Here is a 20,098-nt window from a genome sequence, read left to right as displayed (position 1 = left end):
TCCTAGTTCTATTCTTGTTCAGTTTTGAGAGTTTACAGTTGATCTACTGCAAATCACCTTGTAGTCAGCCAGTACTTTTTCTGTCTCCTCCAGCTTCACAATATGTTCCAATAGAGAACAAGAGGTAGGTGGCAACTGAAACGTTGTCTAACTAATAGAACACTTGGCTAATAGCAAATAGGTCTTCTTAATCATAATGAGTAAGCAACTAAATTGCACTAGCTGCCTTATATAATTAGCTGTGATGGTAGCCAGCATATTTTATGGTCACCTCTGGATCCACTGCTGCAAATGATCTTCTCCCTTTGTCCTTTTTTATATATGTTTACAAGAGCCAGTTTGGTGGTTGAGGTGTCAGGTTAAAAACTGGGAAACAATTTCAGTCCATCTTAGGGATGAAGCCAGCTGAATGATCTTGGGCCAGATACTCTGTCTCAGTCTTGGGAAGGAATAGAATAGAATAGAATAACAGAGTTGGAAGGGACCTTGGAGGTCTTCTAGTCCAACCGCCTGCTCAGGCAGGAAACCCTACACTACTTCAGACAAATGGTTATCCAACATATTCTTAAAGACTTCCAGTGTTGGGGCATTCACAACTTCTAGAGGCAAGTTGTTCCCATGATTAATTGTTCTAACTGTCAGGAAATTTCTCCTTAGTTCTAAATTGCTTCTCTCCTTTCCACCCATTGCTTCTTGTCCTACCCTCAAGTGCTTTGAAGAATAGTTTGACTCCCTCTTCTTTGTGGCAGCCCCAGAGATATTGGAACACTGCTATCATGTCTCCCCTAGTCCTTCTTTTCATTAAACTAGACATACCCAGTTCCTGCAACCGTTCTGCATATGTTTTAGCCTCCAGTAACCTAATCATCATTGTTGCTCTTCTCTGCACTCTTTCTAGAGTCTCCACATCTTTTTTACATCGTGGCAACCAAAACTGAATGCAGAATTACAAGTGCGGCCTTACCAAGGCATTATAAATTGGTATTAACACTTCACATGATCTTGATTCTATCCCTCTGTTGATGCAGCCTAGAACTGTGCTGGCTTTTTTGGCAGCTGCTGCACACTGCTGGCTCATATTTAAATGGTTGTCCACTAGGACTCCAAGATCCCTTTCAAAGTTACTACTATGGGAGGCAGTGGCAAACTCCTTCTGAAAAACTTTGCCAAGAAAACTTCAGGGATTACTGGTATTCCAGGCACGACACCCAAATTTGATCAGATTAATATAGCACCCTGTTTGTTTGGTTGCAGACCATGGACAAACACTTAGGAATGGATTCCACCAGTCCCTTGACATTTTCCAAAATTAATTTAAATGGAAACAAATGCTTTTTATTAACTTCAATGGGATTTCATCTGATAGCCAATATTTGAAGTTCCAGTGAGACCTGAGCAATACATGTGTGTTTACATGTGTGAGTGACAGAGTGGGGAGAAACAGGCTGCTTCCTCCTATTTCTCTCCCTCCTCTTCTTGATCTATAGAGTCAAAACTTTCCAGACTTTTTGTTGGGCAGAGCCCTGGACCAGGTTGAGACAATGTGCTGGGATAACCAAGTCTAACCATCCTGGATTAATTAAACCAAGAGTGGGATCACAGTTATTCACCCTCCGTCGTCATCCTTCGGGGTTTACCAGAAGACCTTAACTTAACGGAAGGCACTCCTTGCGCAAAGGCGCAAGAAAACTTTTCCCAAGAAACCTTCAAGAGTTCGGAGAACGAGGAGGAGGAAGGAAGGAAGGAAGGTGCCGAGTGGGACGGGAGGATGGTGAGGAGTGGGCTCCAGGAATGAGTCAGCTCCCCTCCCTGTCACTCTGCGGCTCCGGGGGGCGGGGGAAACGAGAACTCCGCCGGTGAAGCTATAAAAGCGAAGGGGGCAGAAGGCGAGCAGAGGAGGCGGCTGCTGGGGACGGGCGGACGGACGAAAGCGGGACGGGAGCGCGGACTCAACGCCTGAACAAGCTGAGAACCCGATCTTACGTCCAAGCCTGGTGTCGGGATGCCCCGGACCAGCCAGGGGGAGGTGGAAGGCTGCCTGGATTCCTAGCCAGCGAGCTGTCAGCCGTCGCTCTCCAGGCCAGTCCTCGCTCAGAGCAGATCTGGGTTGAGTTTAATCCCACGGCAAAAGGCGGCGTGGACGCGGGAACGGATCCAGGGCTCTTTCCTGAGCCCTTAGACGTCCCAGCCGAGCTTCGCGGGTGGGAGGCTGCTCCCTCCTCGGGTTCAGCCACTGCCTCCCGCCCGGGACCAGGTCTCCGTCTCCTTCTCTTCCTCCGCGACTGGCTCTCCTGCTAAGAAGGAGGGGGGCGCCCCACCATGCCGCCCCGGAGACCTTGATCGGGAGCTCTCCCCACCACCCCCACCTTTGCTCGCGCTGCTCCGACGGCCGGGGTTGTTGTTGTTTTGCAGCAACTGCGCTCCCCCAGCCCAGCCCCGGGAAGGAAGACGTCTAGGAAGAGGGTAGAGACGATCATGCAGAGCTGGACTAAGTTCTCCTCCCGCCCTCTCCTCTTCTTAGCCGCGCTCTTGGTGGTGGAGGGTTCCCAGCTCGACGGCACCAAGGCCAACGCGATCAAGGCCACCCTGATGGGCGAGACACCGACCCAGGCGGCCAACAGGTCGGCCTCCTTCCACCCGGGACTCTCTCTGGGCAGCGGCAAGAAAGGCAAACTCTTCGGCCAGGGAGGAAAGGCACTCAAGCATTATCACCGGCAAGGCGAGGTAAGTTGCATCCGCGTCGCCCCTTTGGCTCCCCCCGCGCTCCTCTCGCTTCTTTCCAGACGGTCTTTCCCGCGAGGACCGGATCGCAGGGGCGCGGATCCAGGGCTCCACGCTTTGGGGACGGGCAGGAATCGCATCTGGATGGTTAACCGTGGAGAGGGGACAAGCAAGAAGGGAAGGTTAGACCGGGAAGATAGGGGTACCTCATCCAGGGTCCCCTCAAAGTAATGATGCCCTCCCTCCCTTCCTCTTCTTCTTGTAGCTGAACTATCAATAACCTCGGATGTGTATAAATTCCCCAAGAAAGTAACCCTACCCTGTTTGGTGATTTAAGATTTGTCTCTCACTACCATTTGGAGATAGGCTAAAGAGAGTTTAGTTCTGATATACTTCTTGGACACTAATAATAAAGGCAGCACGAATGGAAGAGTGAAGACTCAATTTCTCAAGTTTTTAGTACCCTGTGGGTGCATGGTTTCAGCAGTAATTGACAATGATGATTGTATTGCTGTGATGACCACCAAAAGGTTGTTTTTTTGTGTTTGTTTGTTTGTATTGTATTGTAAATGCACCAAGATTTAAAAGAAATTGCAATATTTTCAAATGAAACCACAACCTGGAAACAGCAGGTTAGCTCTGAGAAAATCACAGCCAGGACTTTTCAATATAGTTTTTAAAGGGGGGGGGGATGAGGTTGGTGTTAGAATTCCTGATGCTATTCCCATTATGGATGAGTGTGGAAGTAGTAAATTTAAAACTAGAGACCAGCAAACCTTGTTCCCCAAGGAGTAGGACATTCCTCCGTTCCCATGAGGAATTATTAAACGGAGTGAGATGGAACTTTTTCAATCTCTTCTAGTAATGCTAGTTCCTAACCAGAATTTAGCAATAGAACAGATGTAACTCCAGAGACCCTGTAGCCAGATCTCCCCACAAAAACTTAGAAGCAGCTGTAAAAATGAGAAAGAGGAAAAAAGCATTTTTCTATTCCCCCCCCCCCCCGTTGTTAGCCTGATTATAGAAATAAAAATACGACCAATGTCATTTTCATAGGATAGCCAAATTTATCTCCTCCAACAAAGAGACTTGTGGCACTTTAAAAGGCAAGACGTTTAAAATAGCATTAAAATATCAGCTGTGACTTTATGGAATAAGGAAGTTATTAATCCTCAGCATGTCTCAATGATTTCTGCTGTTTCTTTAATGCAGAAGATGTCCTGAACTTTGGTGATAAGTGCTAATAGGTCTTGCAGCCTGAAACATCTGGAAAGCCATAGAAGTTCGTTTCCTGATGGCCCAACACTGTGCTAAATAGCTTTAATGGATTTTTAAAGTGTTTTTTTTTCTAAGCAGGTTAAATTACATTACCTTCAAATTGGTGCAGTCTGAGTTCAAAATCCCTCATTCCCCTACATCTACTTTAAAAAATATATTTTCTGAGAAATCTTGCATTATTTTACATTGTTCTTTTCTTTACTTATAATTTAGTGCCTCTGAGATAAGAAAGCAGAAAATAGAAAATGGTAACTTGATAACTTATTAAATATGGTGGTCAGAAAACTGATAGGGGCAAAGACTGCTTTAAGAATAATTCCATATTTTATATAGGTGAATAACTGTAGAAGGTTGCTTCAAGGTCACAAAATAGGTATCACAAATTGTCATAGGGTCTTTCACCTTCTGCCTTCTTCCCCTCCTTCTTTTCTTCTTCATTTGGATTTCTCAGAAGTTGGTTAGAACCATTGTATCCTTAATTATCTTGAATTGAATGATTGAAGGATACTGATTTCATAGGTTGTAAAAAGTTCTCATGACTCTTTTTCTTTATTTTGAAACAGAGTGGAAAGCCTGCATGATTGACATGTTCACCAATAGCCTTACAGTATTCAGTCACAAGTTCTCAGAACAAACAACCAAAAACACAAAAAATGCAACAAAAAATAGCCTAGAATCAGTCAGTGCTCCAAAGGTATCAATTCTGTTCTTAACAGACATCTTTCAGAAGTTGATATGGGAGATGTGACTGATAAGATCCTCATTTTTTAAAAAAAAATACATCAAAAAGTCTAAATAATAGATTCTTAGATGTATTTTAAAGTCTGTTGTGAAGCAAACATTTCCCAGTGTATTTCTCTGGAAGAGGTATTGCATCCATCAACCGCTTCATTTTTGGACTGTTTCCCAGCCAGTTGATCTCAAATCCATTCACTAAATGAAAAGACATTCCTTGACTTCTTGCAAAGATAGAGTAACTGATGTCTGTTTTAATAGGAAGCTCTCCAATATATATACACATTCAAAATACGGTTCCCATTAACAAGGTAAACAGCACAGAATCCTCAAACAAGGAAATGCAGAATTCTTCATTTTGAATATTCAGTTTGACTATAGGTAACGTTAACCTGAAGATTTATAGTGGTGATAAAATATCAAGAGTCAGTGGGTTTTTTCTCATTGTGCGACTAAAGGATTACTAGAAATTAGAGTAGAATAATTTACAATTGAAAATAGCAATCAGTGGAATGACTGTCGGGTCTGAGATTTGCTGTCTTTTATTCGTTCCATAATCTTTAATTGATAGGCTGTAAAAAAAGATAACAGAAAATATTAATCTGGTTTCCTCGCAACTTGTTTTATTATGAAATACTATAACCCATTTATATTGTACAGGCGTTCTTTTTTAAAATGAAAACCTAGGTTTAATTTCTCTGCAATGAAAAAGGAACTTATTTGTTTGCTAGCTAAATGAGACTAGCTTTCCCAGAGGTACTTTTTCAAAAAGGCAACTGGAATTTCTTTGTTTTGCTTGAAGATGTTTCGTTTCTCACCCAAGACGTTTCTTCAGCTGAACGTAAGTTGAACTCAACTGGATTGAAGAAGCTTCTTGGATGGCAAGTAAAACACCTTCAAGCAAAACAAAGAAAGTCCAGTTCCCTTTTGAAAAAGCACCTTTGGGACAACCATGACTGAGAATCTCCATAGAGATGATGATGGCTTTATTTATTTTTTCTCTTTCTCCCATCACAAATCCATGCCTTATGCCAGGCTGCCCAATGAGGTTGAAGCAAGCACTGCTGTAGTCATCCAAATATGTTGACTTAGCTCATCTTAGACCATTGTCCATCTAGACTAATAGTAAGATCCGGTGCACAACCATGTTCTAAGTGGAAATTTTATTCATTAGTAAATCTGTCTCTTCTGTTTTGTTTCTAAGTATTGCTTATATCAAGCAACACTTAGAAGTTCTTAGAAAGTTAATGAGAACCCTGCATCTCCCTGCAATCTTCTCTAATAGGTCAGTCTTTGCTTCCTAATAAGCAGTGGACTTTTTCTAACTTCTGATGTCTATGTGGTAAAGATTATAAACCTTCTGGGCATGTTGTACAACATCTTTTGTACGGTATGTTCTGTACGCAATGTACTCCAAGCTAATTATCTTGTCATTATTAGAAAACTGTCCCCTGTTTCCACTCAGATACAGTGGACTTTCTCTGTGCACAAGGAGAAAAGGAATAATAATTGCTCTGTACTTTCTCCTGCCCAGAAAAAGGCAAATGATTATTCCCCTTTCTCTTCTTCCACGAAGCATATTTTTCCTGTACAGGAGAATGCTTCATCCTACTTCCTTCTGAAGGGAATAGAATGGTCCATGTGAGATGTGACAAGGAATTATTGCTCATTAATTCCTCTTATTTGGAGTGATTTCTGGTTGAGAGACTGTAGTATGGAGAGGAAAGACCTCTGCCAAAATGCTATGGGCCAGTTGGGGAGCACTCACAGAATGCATCTCAACCAAAACTTTCCAAATTCTGTTTTAGAGTTTGCAGTGCAGAGAGAAAGAAACATAGCAAATGAGTTCTTTTTATGCCTGTTTATTCCCACTGTCCATATTGCTGTGTATGTGCTTGTGTTTTTGTGTGTGTGCACACCCTTACTGTCAAAAGCTCCATGAAAAATATTCAGCATGAAGTTATGCTTTGCAAAACCTGACCAAATTCTGTAACGGTACTTGAAAACTTTGTCCTCCAGAAGAGATGACAAGAGTTCTTCATCTGAATAATAATATTTTTTTTAAAATGGCATTTTATGTTGGAGTGAAGACAAACAAATAGGCATTAAAAAGATGGGGAAATGAAACATTTGACCTACCATTATCAAGAGATATTTCAAGTATTTCTGCAGCTGGTTTTAACTCTTAGAAATTATATTTCTTTAGGTAGAGGTAAGACAGAACAAAACCCTCTATTCCATCAGGAGGGTTGTAGAGAAATGTGACTTTTGAGAGAATTTGATTGTTTAAATTATGTAGGTGAGTTATTGTTCATAAATAGTTATTAACAGTTTATGAATAGTTATCTATGAACAGTTATTGTTCATAAAAATATCTCATCTATAGGTAAATGGAATGCAACTAAACAAAGACATGATCCTAATTTTTCCATTACTTGCTGCTGCTGCTGCTTGCTTGCCATACCTAGCAATGGAAGGATGTGTACCAAAAAATAAGAATATAGGGAGTAGCACTCCTCTCCAAGTAGTAAAGTCAACTGAAAAATGCCAAGGGAAATTTGAGATAAATTTTCAAGTGTCCCGTGAATAAAGTAGAAAAACAGAAGCCTCAATAGAAGAGAACTTTTGAAGAATTGCAGAGCAGATTTTATCACCAGATAAAGCATGTGGGGAAACGAAAGAAATGTGCACTCATTTCTTTTGTGCTGTTATTGACTTCTGCATATTGTGATTGAAAGGTAGAGAGATTACCCTAAAGCAGGAAAAAAACTGGACTGGATCCCTTTCTCCTATAACTTTTTAGATTCAGTACTAAAAGGAAGACATTGCTTTTGGTTTTTTAGCCATGGCTCATATATTTCAGACTGCAGGGCCAGCAATATCAGTGATGGCTGTTACTGAATCTTTTTTTTTTAAGTGCTGCGGAAATGAAATTTCTAGTGTCAGAGCATGAAATCTGCTGCATTTAAAAACAATGGTTACATGAATTCCAGTTAATTAGTACATAACCATTTTGTTTAAAAGAAACCATTATTAGATTAGTAGTTCTTAAGTTGTTTAAACTATTTGAATTTGTTTTGAGGGATACAAGAAATTGTTTGAAAAATATCAAAGCTTTCTTTTCTCTCGCTTCCCTTCTATCCATTTTTTAAATCCTTGATCTTTATGGCAATGACATGAATGTTTGTGGGTGGCAGTGATTTATAGTGACTAAGACAATGATTCCCAAACCTGGGCAAAATTACGCAGTCTAATTACCCAAAATTAAATCAAAGTGCTCTTGTTAATTTTTGGATAACAACACATTTCCCAATCTTTACAGGGACATTCTGATAAGTGGTTTTACACAGTGAAGGAAAGTTTGGGACCATTGCTTTCAGCATTGGAAGTCAGAGAGTGAGTCTCAGAATATGTTGTATGAATTTGGGGTAATCGTGCTATCTTCAACCCAGCCCACCACACCAGATTGTAGTTTTATAGTTGAACTATATAAATAACTATGGGTATTCAATGTAATGTTTCTTACCGTCAAAGACCAAAATAAAAGATTTTATCTGTATAGATAAAATCTCTCTTTTTAAAATGAGAGAACAGAAGTTGAAAAAAAGTGTGGGCCATTAAATATTGTTCAGACACAAAAGAAACTATAAATAGTATTGTTTTAATTGGCATTACCAAGTTCCAGACTTGATTTCCTTTTATGTTAATAAAAATGCAGTTGGCATAATTCTGGTCTACATGTTAAAAATGAATATGTGCACAGAAGAAAAGTCAGCATTTACTGGGATGAATTTATTTGTCTACAAAACATTTCATACTTGGTTTAAAAATGCTATTATAAAGCCACAAGGAGTGGACTATATCTATAGAGCATTCTGTTATCTCTTATACTTTGTACCCATATTTTGCAGATGTGGATTCATTTTGCATTCCAGCTAGTGACATACAGATATTTTCTACCAAACATGTTTCTGCAGCTAATCTTGACATGCTAGTAACTGTCTTATTTTTAACTTTTAAGTAAACAGTTAAGTATTTTTTAAATACAGAGCTAAAAGGTACTCTTGTGGAATTTTTTAAAAAGCCTAGAATATGTGCAGCTTAGAATATGTGCAGATTTTTTTGCATCTCGATTTTGAAGCTAGAATTCTGCTCATCATCTTCATGAATAGGTCTTTTTTCATATTGGAAAGAATATGCAATGAACTTGCTTATTTTTTTCACAATTTGACCCCCATTTCTTTTAGCAGCTGTTAAACTTGGCTCTTCCCTAACTTTATGCATTCTTTTTTAATAGCAATTTTATCAAAAAATACCAGTACAACGATTTAAAAAATGCTAATACAAACTGGAAAAATGGAACAGAACAGAAAAATAGAAATAATAAAAGACAAAAAATATGAATATAACAAGAAAAAATAAATGAATGACTTCCACCTTCATCAAAAGTATACCAATTTTACTAAAATTCTGTTAAAATCCAAGATATGATCTGTTCTTGGATTTTCTATAGCCATCTCTTATCTATAAATAAATAGTTAAAAACCTCATTGTTTCATTATGAACAGGAATAGTTGATTAAGTTCATTATTCAAGATAACAACATATCTATGCATTTTAAAACTAATCAAATAAATCAACTTTATATTCCTTCCCTTTACTTTTAACAATCTTGGTCTTTATTCCCTTCAAATAATGTCCTAAAACTTGATTATATTATTCTCACAAAATTCTTCAAAGATTGAACAATCAACTTTTGAAAATCCATAGAGGGAGATCATCTAGGTATCTCTCTTGCTTCTTATTTAAATATCCTTTTTAATAATTAATATATTAGCCAATTTATATTGTATGTCCAGTATAACATTTTCCCCCATATTATTTTTGTGGCTTGTCAATTTTAATTCCACTTTCAGAACAGTCTCAGTCTTGTCCAGTAAAACGTATTCCGTTTCCATAGTATAACAGTTTATCAATAGGTACAAAGTTACAATTAACTTCTGGGTCCATTGTTCAAGAATATCCTTCCTTATGAAATGTTAAAATACTTTGCACCATTCTGTGTTAACTAGTCAAATAAGTATTCTTTTCATGTAATTGTAATCTTTAGTCTTTTCTAGTTCCTTCCTTCAGATTCCATCCTACATTTTTTTAAAGAATTCAAAATAACATATTTTCCAATGGGAAGGATTTTATAATTCATTTCAAATTCATATTTCATATTTATCTGGATCCTTAGCCCATTGGTAACTTTTAAAAATCAGAGTTATAATCACCATTTTTCTGCTTATTATTCTTCTCCCACCAAATTGTTTAAATGCTCTAACTTGTAATTAAAACTATTTCACGAAGGATTGAAGAAAACTTATTTGGCGCTGTCAAACTTGTCAATCCAAAGTTTTTAATAACTGGAAAGCAGTTAACAAGCAATTTCTAAAGGTGATTAGAAAAATAAGTATGCCTTTCAAAGATGCTAAGCACACTTTGAATAATAGGGTTATTCCATCTCCTAAAGCTATAAACCTGCTGGAGTCTGCTAATTTGTAATTTCCTCACCAATAGCAACTGCGTGGAGTATTTATAGGTAATCTCAAGTCCTCTCCTTGTCCAGAGTGATTTCAAAGAGCCAGTCTCACCAGCTCTTCAAGTTGCTCCGCTTTTTGTGGAATCCTCTTCAATTTTCCATTTCTTCCACAGAAACCAACTTTGTGCATTCTTTACATGCATGTGACATTAGATATTTTGAGATACATCTAAGTGCAAAGAGACATGCAAAGAACTATATAACGGTATTCCTAATGCTACCCATAACATGAAATAAAAATCATTAGACCTGGGAAAGGTCAAAAGAGAACATGTACCAAAATTAGTGAATTTTCTCTGACCATGTCTGAATCATGTTTAGAAAATTTGTGTTTAAATAGGATTATAACAACAGGACATGGTGGCTAAGATGCTGAGTTTGTTTGATCAGAAAGTTTGGCAGTTCAGCGGTTCGAATCCCTAGCATTGCATAATGGAGTGAGCACCCGTTACTTGTTCTAGCATCTGCCAACCTAGCATTTTGAAAGCACATAAAAATGCAAGTAGAAAAATAGGGAACACCTTTGGTGGGAAGGTAACAGCGTTCTGTGCACCTTCAGCATTTAGTCATGTGGGCCACATGACCATGGAGACATCTTTGGACAGTGCTGGCTCTTTGGCTTTGAAAGGGAGATGAGCACCAACCCCTGGAGTCAGGAACGACTAGCACATATGTGCGAGAGGAACCTTTACCTTTATGATTGTAATAAAAGACCTTTATACTCAGAGTAAGAGGGAATATCAAGTATTTTAGCTCAGACTGTTGTTCAATTCATTTAAGCCAATTCCTTTCACTCCCTTAAAATATTTGGAAGTGAAAACATAAATTAAAAAACTTAAATTGTACAGAATAAATTCTGATCATCAAAACAAGAAACTTTTTTTCTTTTATCATGTTTATTTAGAGGACTCTCACCAGTGTAAGCAGTGAGATTACCTATGCCTCAAATAACTTTTCCGAGTCTGACTAATTATACATCAACGCCCCCTAACCTTTTGGACATCAGGGACCAGGTTCAAGGAAGAGTGTGCTATTTGCATCCCATGGATGGGGCTTCACTTGTTTGCATGGCCCAATTTCTGGCATGCCGCAGACTAATACCGGTCCATGGACCAGGGGTTGGGGCACCCCTGTTATAGATGATTTGTCTATCTGAGCTTGAATTCATTCTCTCTGTTCTCTACTGCACTGTACAATGACATAGGAAACATACGAAATCCTCTGGCTTATGTAAACATTTATCATATTTAGTCATGTCCAACTCTCAGGGGCAGTGATTATCTCTGCTTCTTAGCCGAGAGAGCCAGCATTGTCTGAAGACATTTCTTTGTTCATGTGGCCAGCATGACTATATGACTACACAGAATGCTGTTACCTTCCCACCAAGGTGGTACCTATTTATCTACTCACATTTGCATACATTCGGACTGCTAGGTAGGCAAGAGCTGAGACAGGAATGAGAGCTCATCCCATCATACGGCGCATGGGTCTCGAACCTGGCCTGCCAGCTTTCCTGCTGAGTACTTTGGTATCTTTAACTGGCTCAGCCATCCCGCCACCCTAGTTTAGTGTTACATAAATGCAAAGCGATTCACTTAATGGAGAGCCTTCCATACATTCTTCTAAAGAATGTATTTAAATATGCAATTGGTGTCTTCCAGGAATGGATTTGAATTCAAGCAATGATATTTGGTATTTGTATTATTGGAATAATAACAACAAAAAGAATTTAATTAAAAACAGATGAGTACATATCAGTATATCATACATCAAGCTTCACAGCCTAAAGGCTGCCTAGTTCTCTTTTCTGACAATAACAGCCATGACAAACCATTTGCCTTTTGGATACTCCTGAATTACAGCTCCCAGCAGTGACAGCAATTGTGAGAATGGTGAAGGCTATATCTGTTGTAATGTGTGTGTGTGTGTGAAATGGAAACATCCTATATGTTTCTATTTCTCCTCTTTCTATAGACCTTCCTGAAGAAATGAATAGGAAGATGTGTTAACATTGGGCTTTAGATATCTTTGGCTACACATCTCTCCTCTGGTTTCTTTCTCCATCCTGCCAAGGAGTAGATGCTACTCTGTATTGTAGCAGCCGCCGCTGCCGCCGCCATAACAGTTTGAGGCCGGCAGCAAGGGATTTGGATAACAAACAGAATAGGCATGTAAAAGACCAGGCAGAAGTTTCCACAGCTGCAGACTTAATCTTTGTGCTAACAGTTCTCTGGATGCAAACTGGCAATCAAGTAAGAAAAAGAATACCTTCAGCATCCTCAGCCAGGAAATAAGAATTTAGCTTATCCCACCTTAGGGTTGCTAGTGGCAGATGTCTAAAGAAGGATCCATCCTACTAGCAAAATCTCTATTTTTCACTGATCTGCTTTTCACTATACCTTCCAAAATATATAAGTGAGCTGTTGCTAGTTACTTAGGATGCGTACCAGGATAATATTGTCTGTGTTCAGAAACTAGGCATAGCTAGTTAGTATTATGGATGGGATATTACCAGGCTATAGGTGAAAGTGAAGTTGAGATTCATTCAATTTCTATCAGTCTACGAAGAAAACTGAGTTTGACTCAGAAGAGACTTTTCTTTTAATGATGATCTAGATTGTACAGGTTGATTATCAATATTCATTTGTAAAGGTAAAGGCTCCCCTGCACATGCATGCTAGTCCCACTAACAAGGTAAACAGCACAGAGTCCTCAAACAAAGGAAATGCAGGCTCAAGGGGTGGCATTCATCTCCGTTTCAAGCCAAAAAACCAGCGCTGTCCGAAGATGTCTCCGTGGTCATGTGGCTGGCATGACTAAATGCCAAAGGTGCACAGAGCACCGTTACCTTCCCACCAAATGGGTCCATATTTTTCTACTTGCATTTTTACATGCTTTTGAACTGCTAGGATGGCAGAAGCTGGGACAAGTAACGGGAGATCACCCTATTATGCAGTGCTAGGGATTCGAACCGCTGAACTGCCGACCTTTCTGATCGACAAACTCAGTGTCTTAGCCACTGATCCACTACATCCTTATTTGTAGAGCTCCTTAAATTGTCGTTCCGTATGACTCTGGAAGACTTTTGCCAGGGAATGGTTAGTTATCCCCTGCTCCAAGTTGACATAAGTCAGGGGTGTCCAAACTTGAAGGTGGGTACAAGACAAACTTCATTCCAAATATATATAGGCTTCCCAAAATATTTTATTAAATGGAGGGAGATTTGTATTTGTGCCCAAATCTATAGTGAGGAATAATGGCTATTTTTTTTATTTAAAAAGCTTTTTTTTTAAAAAAACAAGTTATGTTTAAGGAAAAGGTTAAACAAGAATATCTACCTTCTGCTGCAACTTTTAATAAGTATTTGGAGCTATTACTGTGTGCTTTTAAACTAGATCATACCTGTATTTTTCCTCACAATTCACAGAAATAGAAATTAGTATTATAGGGTTATTATATTTTTTCATTTCTGTACTTTACCCTTTTTGACTCTTGTTATAATTTATTAATGTATTTGAGTGAGTTGTGAAATACTTAGTTAATTGGTCTAATGTTGCAATGATGCCAAGATAGACAATGATTTCCATTGCCTTCATTCATGAAACATTTCCATATTGCTGCTACTTCCAATGAGATTCAATTCATTTATTAATTATATATGTTTATTCCACATGATATTTCTTAAGTTATTACATAATGTAAGAATGAGATATAGAAATAAGTTTCTGTGGATATTCATAGATGGGATCCTCAGCTTGGGTAGGAAAAGATCTCTCAGAAGATTTTTGTATTGAATCCCTGCAAAAACAGTTTTATAAAGTCAGTACATTGTCCCATTAATTTCTGTGCAATTATTCATTTTCATAGCTATTCTTGAAAAACTGCAGTTGTCAATTTAAAAAAGGGGTGGGTTTCCAAATTTGAATTACACTTTTGATTATTTCTAAATGATAGATGACACCATGTGGTATAAATTCTCCTTTCTAGGCACTTTTGAGATATTAACATATATCATCTTTATTTAGTTGGACAGCTTTGGGTTAAAATATATATGACATTAGATATGTCTTAATAGATTTTAAAATTCTGATACATTTTGTTGAAAATTGCAGTTTTATGATAATGTACTGGCTAAAACTTTTCTTTAAAAAACTTTTTGGTGGATACTGGGATATTTATTTTAGATCAATTATAGAATGATAACAATAAATTTCATCATATTCATTTATCATAAAGGATAAAATATCAGTTGTTTTCTCATGCCCAATGGTTATAACTATAATTGCTAACATCTACTGATATCTTAATTTGGGCTATTGGCACTTTCAGCTTCAGAGATAAATTAATAAAATTAATCAGAGACTCCTATTATAATTAACAAAACCTATAAAATGAAAAATCATGCAATTGGTTTTTAAATTGGTTTGTTGCTAAATTAATTTGGCACAATAATATTTCAATTTATTGAATTCCATTGTGTTTGTTTTTTAAAAAAGGAATAAGTAAATCGTGTTCTAGGAGACACAGAGAGAAGAATGCTTCTCAAACACACATTTTTGCAACATCCCAAAATTGTGTTATATTCTGCTAAGAAGTTTTTCTACATATTAATTTAACTTGAACAAGAGCTTTAAAAATTGTTAGTGTCCCTATTCTTTTGAATTCCATATGTCCTATGAGGAAATTGATGGCTACAAAATGTTAATGGATTCATTTTGCCATACTTTTGCCAATAGATTTGCTTTTGGAAGATAGACTTATAACTCAAATTATTGAGTCCTGATGCTATTTGCAACTAATGAACTTCTTGCTTACAAGCATAACTTTTTATGGATGATTGTACTGAAATACAGTAATCCTTTAATAAAATTTGTATAAAACTGTCATGTACACATTTAGGAATGCTGTTTTAAATTTATAAAAATTTTTTTTTCATTTCTAGCTTTATAATTGAGTGGAACAGTGTTCTAATTATTGTAGTAATCAGGTTTTCCAAGTATAAATATATTTGTCTTGTGACAAAACAGCTGTCATGGCCCTGACCAATGTCCTAATAAAATCAGGAGCTTGAAGCCATTGTGCAAGAAACATCCAGTTGTTTATTAGGAGAGCCATGTCGGCACGACCTAGGTGAAGGCAGAAAAGCTAGAAATGAAAGACTTTTCATTTTCAGTTCGTGCTTTGCCTCTGACCCTGTTGCCTCCGTCCCCCACCCCAAGGTGTGTCACAGTGGTGGGTTTCTACTGGTTTGGCACGGTTCGGCCGAACCGGTAATGGTTTGGCGGCCTGGGTAACTGGAACTGGCAGTGACCCAGGCCTGTCACGCCCCCGAACTGGTTTCCTGGTCGTTGCTGTCGCCATCTTGTTTTTCAGTTCTGCACATGCTCAGAACAATTTCTATTGCACTGTGCATGCATGCGCAACATGCATGAAGCGTGTGCACTCACGCAAAGTATGCACACGAGCATACCGGCAGAAGTGCCAGCTAGAACCCACCCCTGTTGGGTCACCAGTCACATTCCCCAACAAAGCAATTTTGTGGGTTGTAGAAGTTACTCCCTTTGGCTGTTGCGGGTCTCCGTGGAGATGGCCTTGATTTTGGCCAGCTAGGATGGGTTTTGGGTTTTGTTTTGAGTGGGGTGTGAATTCTTCTGTGCAGCTGCGAGGCATGATTTCCCATCCACCTGGCTATGGCAACTTGGGGACAGGTGAGGAAAGCTTTGCGAGTTGACAACAGCATTGTGAAAAGGTTCTGCCTACTCTAAGGTGTATCAATCCATAAATCATATTGATATTTTAAAAAATCAACCATTTCTTTTTTGGTTTTTTTGGTGAGCACATATTTCGGTCTCTAGGAATTGCTGTGCACCAAACCTGTTGCTGTGGAATTATTTATTTTTTAATTATTATTTAACATTGCTATTTAAAATTATGATTTTTTTTCCCAAAAGGATTAATCAAAATACAAAATTGCTGAGAACGGAAAAGTCAATTCCAGAGGGGTAGATGACGTGAAAATACAGTATCGAATAATAGTATAAAAATCTTCTGCCAAATGATTCAGTTCTTTGTTTGTTATATAGCTTGAAGTTTTCCTAATTTATTCTCTTATTTTTTTAAAAAAAATCATTCAATTGGAAAGGTTCTAAAAAAGTTGCGAGGGAGAGAATGTAAATCCAATTAAAATGCTTTTGTTGTTAAAGGGTTTTTTGGACCATTTGCATATTAAGATTCCCCACATTAGAGGTTGCCATTAAAATTGAGATGGAAGCATTTTCAGAAAATAGCTAGATGATAGCTATTTTCTGAAAATAGCTTTCTAAGAAAACTCCTATGACTCAAGTTTGACAGCTAATGTCTTCATGGACATATTCATGTCACTTTCTTGACAACTGTTGGACAGTGCCAAGTTGGCCTTGTCTTCTAGTCTAGCATACAGACTTGGAATTTCCTGCTGCTGTTCAAACCTAATTAGTTTTTAAAAATCAACTAGGGATGGCTAACGGCTACCATCTAACTGGGGTAAAGTGCTTAATAACCAGTGAGCAATTAAAAGTACTGTAACACTGCTAATTGTTCTTAGAAGACAGACAGAACAAGTCTTCACAAATGCTCTAAAAGAAGAGGTTGCAAAATCATTGGTATCCCTTTTGTTTCCCTGTTCCCCCCTCTTCTCCATTAGTCCTGGTCATATAGAGTCCCCTTTGATTTTCTACATTTTAATATGCTAACATAAAAAGGGGGTAGAGAAATACCATACGTACCATATTTTATTATCTCCACCGTAATAAGGACCAGCTTCAAGACTGAGCCATGTACAAAATGCATTAGCTTAAGACGATCTTTGTTTGGATATTGTAGCATGGTAATTCAAACCAGAATTGCTGCAAAACAATCAAAAGTTTAGTATGATAATATTTTCCTTTTTGACTGGCACTGCATTTTTAGAAAAAAATGCCATAGTAAGAAAACATACCATGGTTCTGAGCTTGATTGCACAAAGTGGTTTTTCTGGAACATCGTTTAACCTCCAAGTAGGGGTGATATTTTAAATCTTTATTTAAATTAGTCTTGAATATAAACTTAGTGGTAAATCTATGCTTTTTGCAAAGGCAGTTCTAGGACTTTTTAAAAAAAATATAAAGGAATTTTTTAAATGTTCTCTTCAAAAAGCAAAGCAGAGGCTTCACAATTGAAAAGGGAGAATTGGTGTCATAAACCTGGTAGGAGGCTTTTGCCCAATTTATTTTAAGGTGTTAGTGAGATGGGCAGCATAAACATTTAATAAATGCATAAAATAAAAACATATAGAAAAGGTCCTTCCAATATATCGAAACTGCAGATATTTGCAATGATAACATAAAAGAACTGGGAAGCACCCCCCCCCCCAACTATTTAGTGCATTAGAAGTTTGCCAACCAGCAAGGAGATAGTTTCATTAACGCATATGAAATCCTAGGTTTTAAGCTATAAATACGTATTATAGAAATGTTTGTTATTCATTCGTATGCTGATTCTCCCTCCCTGTATGATATAAAAATGAATTCACAATTTTATCATGAAGAACCAAATCAGTCCAACTGCAGCAAATTTAATTTCTAGAGGATAAATTTACCGTACCTAAATATCCATAGGTAGTCAGATTGTGCAAAGCTTCAGAAAGCCATTTCATTTAAATGAAAGTTCACACAAAGAACCCCTTTGAATTTACAACCTGTGTCCTCCCCTCCTTCTAAATGCAAAGTGAAGTTGCCATATGACTTTGCTCTACAAATTATTTTTGATCCCTTTATCGGGTAGTTCCTAGGAGAACAACTGAAAAAGCTACCAAACACACAAACAACTACCTGGGAACAATTAAAAAGACTTCCATGAATGCAGACCAATAGGAAAAGAATTCCTGAAATTGCTGGATGCATCAAATAATGTGAGGCCCCACTGAGAAGACATGTCACATCTGCTTTAGATGTGTAGAAGTTCCACCATTTTCTTAAGCTGAAGCACAACTTGCCTTCACAGATCTAATAATTAGTAAGTATGTAGATACTGATCTACTAACCCCTGAAAGGATCAACAAAGGAACTAGCCAGATTTCTCCTATTTTAGGGTTCCCAGAGTGAAATCTAGTGATGCTTTTCATTGCATGTGCATCTTGTTAAGGATAACGTGTTCCCTGAAGTACAGCAGCTGTCTGTCAAGAACTGGGATAAAAATTCACTCTATATTAAACGTTTCATGGAATGGACTACTATTTGAGACAGTAAAAAGAGTTTTTGCAAATTGTTAGTTAGTACAGCATTTCCAAAATGCTTTTTAGTATTGCTTGTAAAATTCTAGAGTCATTTTTTCTCCTCCACTTTTGCTATATTCCACAACTTCCCATGTAAGGAAATGGCTTTTAAAGAGCAGAATCCTCTTAAAATTATTATTTTTTTCCAAGGGGTCCTTAACACAGCAGCTGCAATAAATTTAAACTGAACTTTAGCCTCAATTAGAGCTTTAGATATGGATTGCCAAGTAAATAACATTGTTGTTACCTCGTGGTAACTTCTTAGGCAACTGGACCTTAAGTTTTATGGACAAAACAGAACAAGTTGCATTATTTTGTAAAACTGTTCATTATCTCTCATATTTCAAAGAAAGTTATAAAACTATCCCAACACATTTAAATATGGATCATATTTGAACTTGTCCTTCTGTGAGAAATTAATGTTAGAATTTCTATTATTCTTACATTTTCCTTAAACGTTACAGTACCTTTTAGGATAAAAGATGTGCGAGAGAGCAGAGATGTAATAACTTGATATGTAGCATGTAGTCATGAAGATCAATTGTAATTTGTTCCATTCCTTCACTCTGAGGTTGATACATGTGGTCATAAAAAGCTACACATTAAGTAAACAAATGAACAATCAAACCTCTTGCAATTGTGTCCACTAGGTTACATCATGGTTAAACAAGGTAGATAGGTTTATGGGAAGAAAGAAGCCTGTTATAATCCATCTTGAATCCATCTCGATTATTTCATATCACAGTACACACAAACACAGTACACAGTAAACAGACATGTGCATTATGCTATGGTTGAGTGCTAAGGCAATATAGGATAGTGCAGTGATGGCGAACCTTTTTTGGCTCGCGTGCCACAAGTGGGAGGAGCGCAGGGGGGTCGAGTCACTTCCGTTTTGCTCGGAGGGTGGTTTTAAGCGTTCCGAAGGCTTCAGGGACAGTCCCTGAAGCCTCCCGGGGGGGCGGGGGAGGCTCTTTTCGCCTTCCCCAGGCTCCTATAAAGCCTCTGGAGCCTGGGGAAGGTGAAAAATAGCTTTTAAAAAGGTGAACTCAGCTGGCCAGCGCACGCATGCGCGCTGGCCAGCTGACAGGGCAGCGCCTCGCGTGCCCTGACAAATGGCTCCGCGTGCCACTTGTGGCACTCGTGCCATAGGTTCGCCATCACGGGGATAGTGTGTGGATTGTGTTGGTGCTGCTGAAGCAATGACTCCCCAAGACTCCCCCAAATTCAGTATCACTCCAAAGGACACTTGGGTTGTACAGAATTCTCCCAATGTCCCTGGATAAGTTGTATTGAATACACTTGCTTTGGAATTCAGCTCAGCCCAGCCTAGTCCAGTCGGACTCGGGAGATGTAGCACTAAAGCAGCCCCCGAATACAGCACATCAGGGGCTGCTTTAGACTGGTAGATGACATGACCATTTAAAATGGAAGCTGATCATTCCAATCATTTTCCTGAAACTATTCTGACTTTGTCTTCCAGTGATTTT

The 20,098-nt window shown here is 38.2% G+C and overlaps 1 protein-coding gene across 1 annotated transcript in view; it reads left to right on the top strand.

Moving 5' to 3' along the window:
- The first annotated feature begins 1,949 nt into the window (after positions 1-1,949).
- DKK2 (dickkopf WNT signaling pathway inhibitor 2) overlaps positions 1,950-20,098 on the top strand; it is a 59,367-nt gene continuing 41,218 nt past the window's right edge. The window contains exon 1 of the mRNA XM_081960063.1: positions 1,950-2,724. Within this exon, the coding sequence (XP_081816189.1) occupies positions 2,476-2,724 (249 nt within the window). The 5' untranslated portion in view covers positions 1,950-2,475. The remainder of the gene's footprint in view (positions 2,725-20,098) is intronic.

This window comes from Natrix helvetica, assembly GCF_964273705.1.
Source record: "Natrix helvetica genome assembly, chromosome: 7".
Lineage (NCBI taxonomy): Eukaryota > Metazoa > Chordata > Lepidosauria > Squamata > Natricidae > Natrix > Natrix helvetica.
Note: the sequence above shows the minus strand (reverse complement) of the source record. Positions and strands in the feature narration are given on the sequence as shown.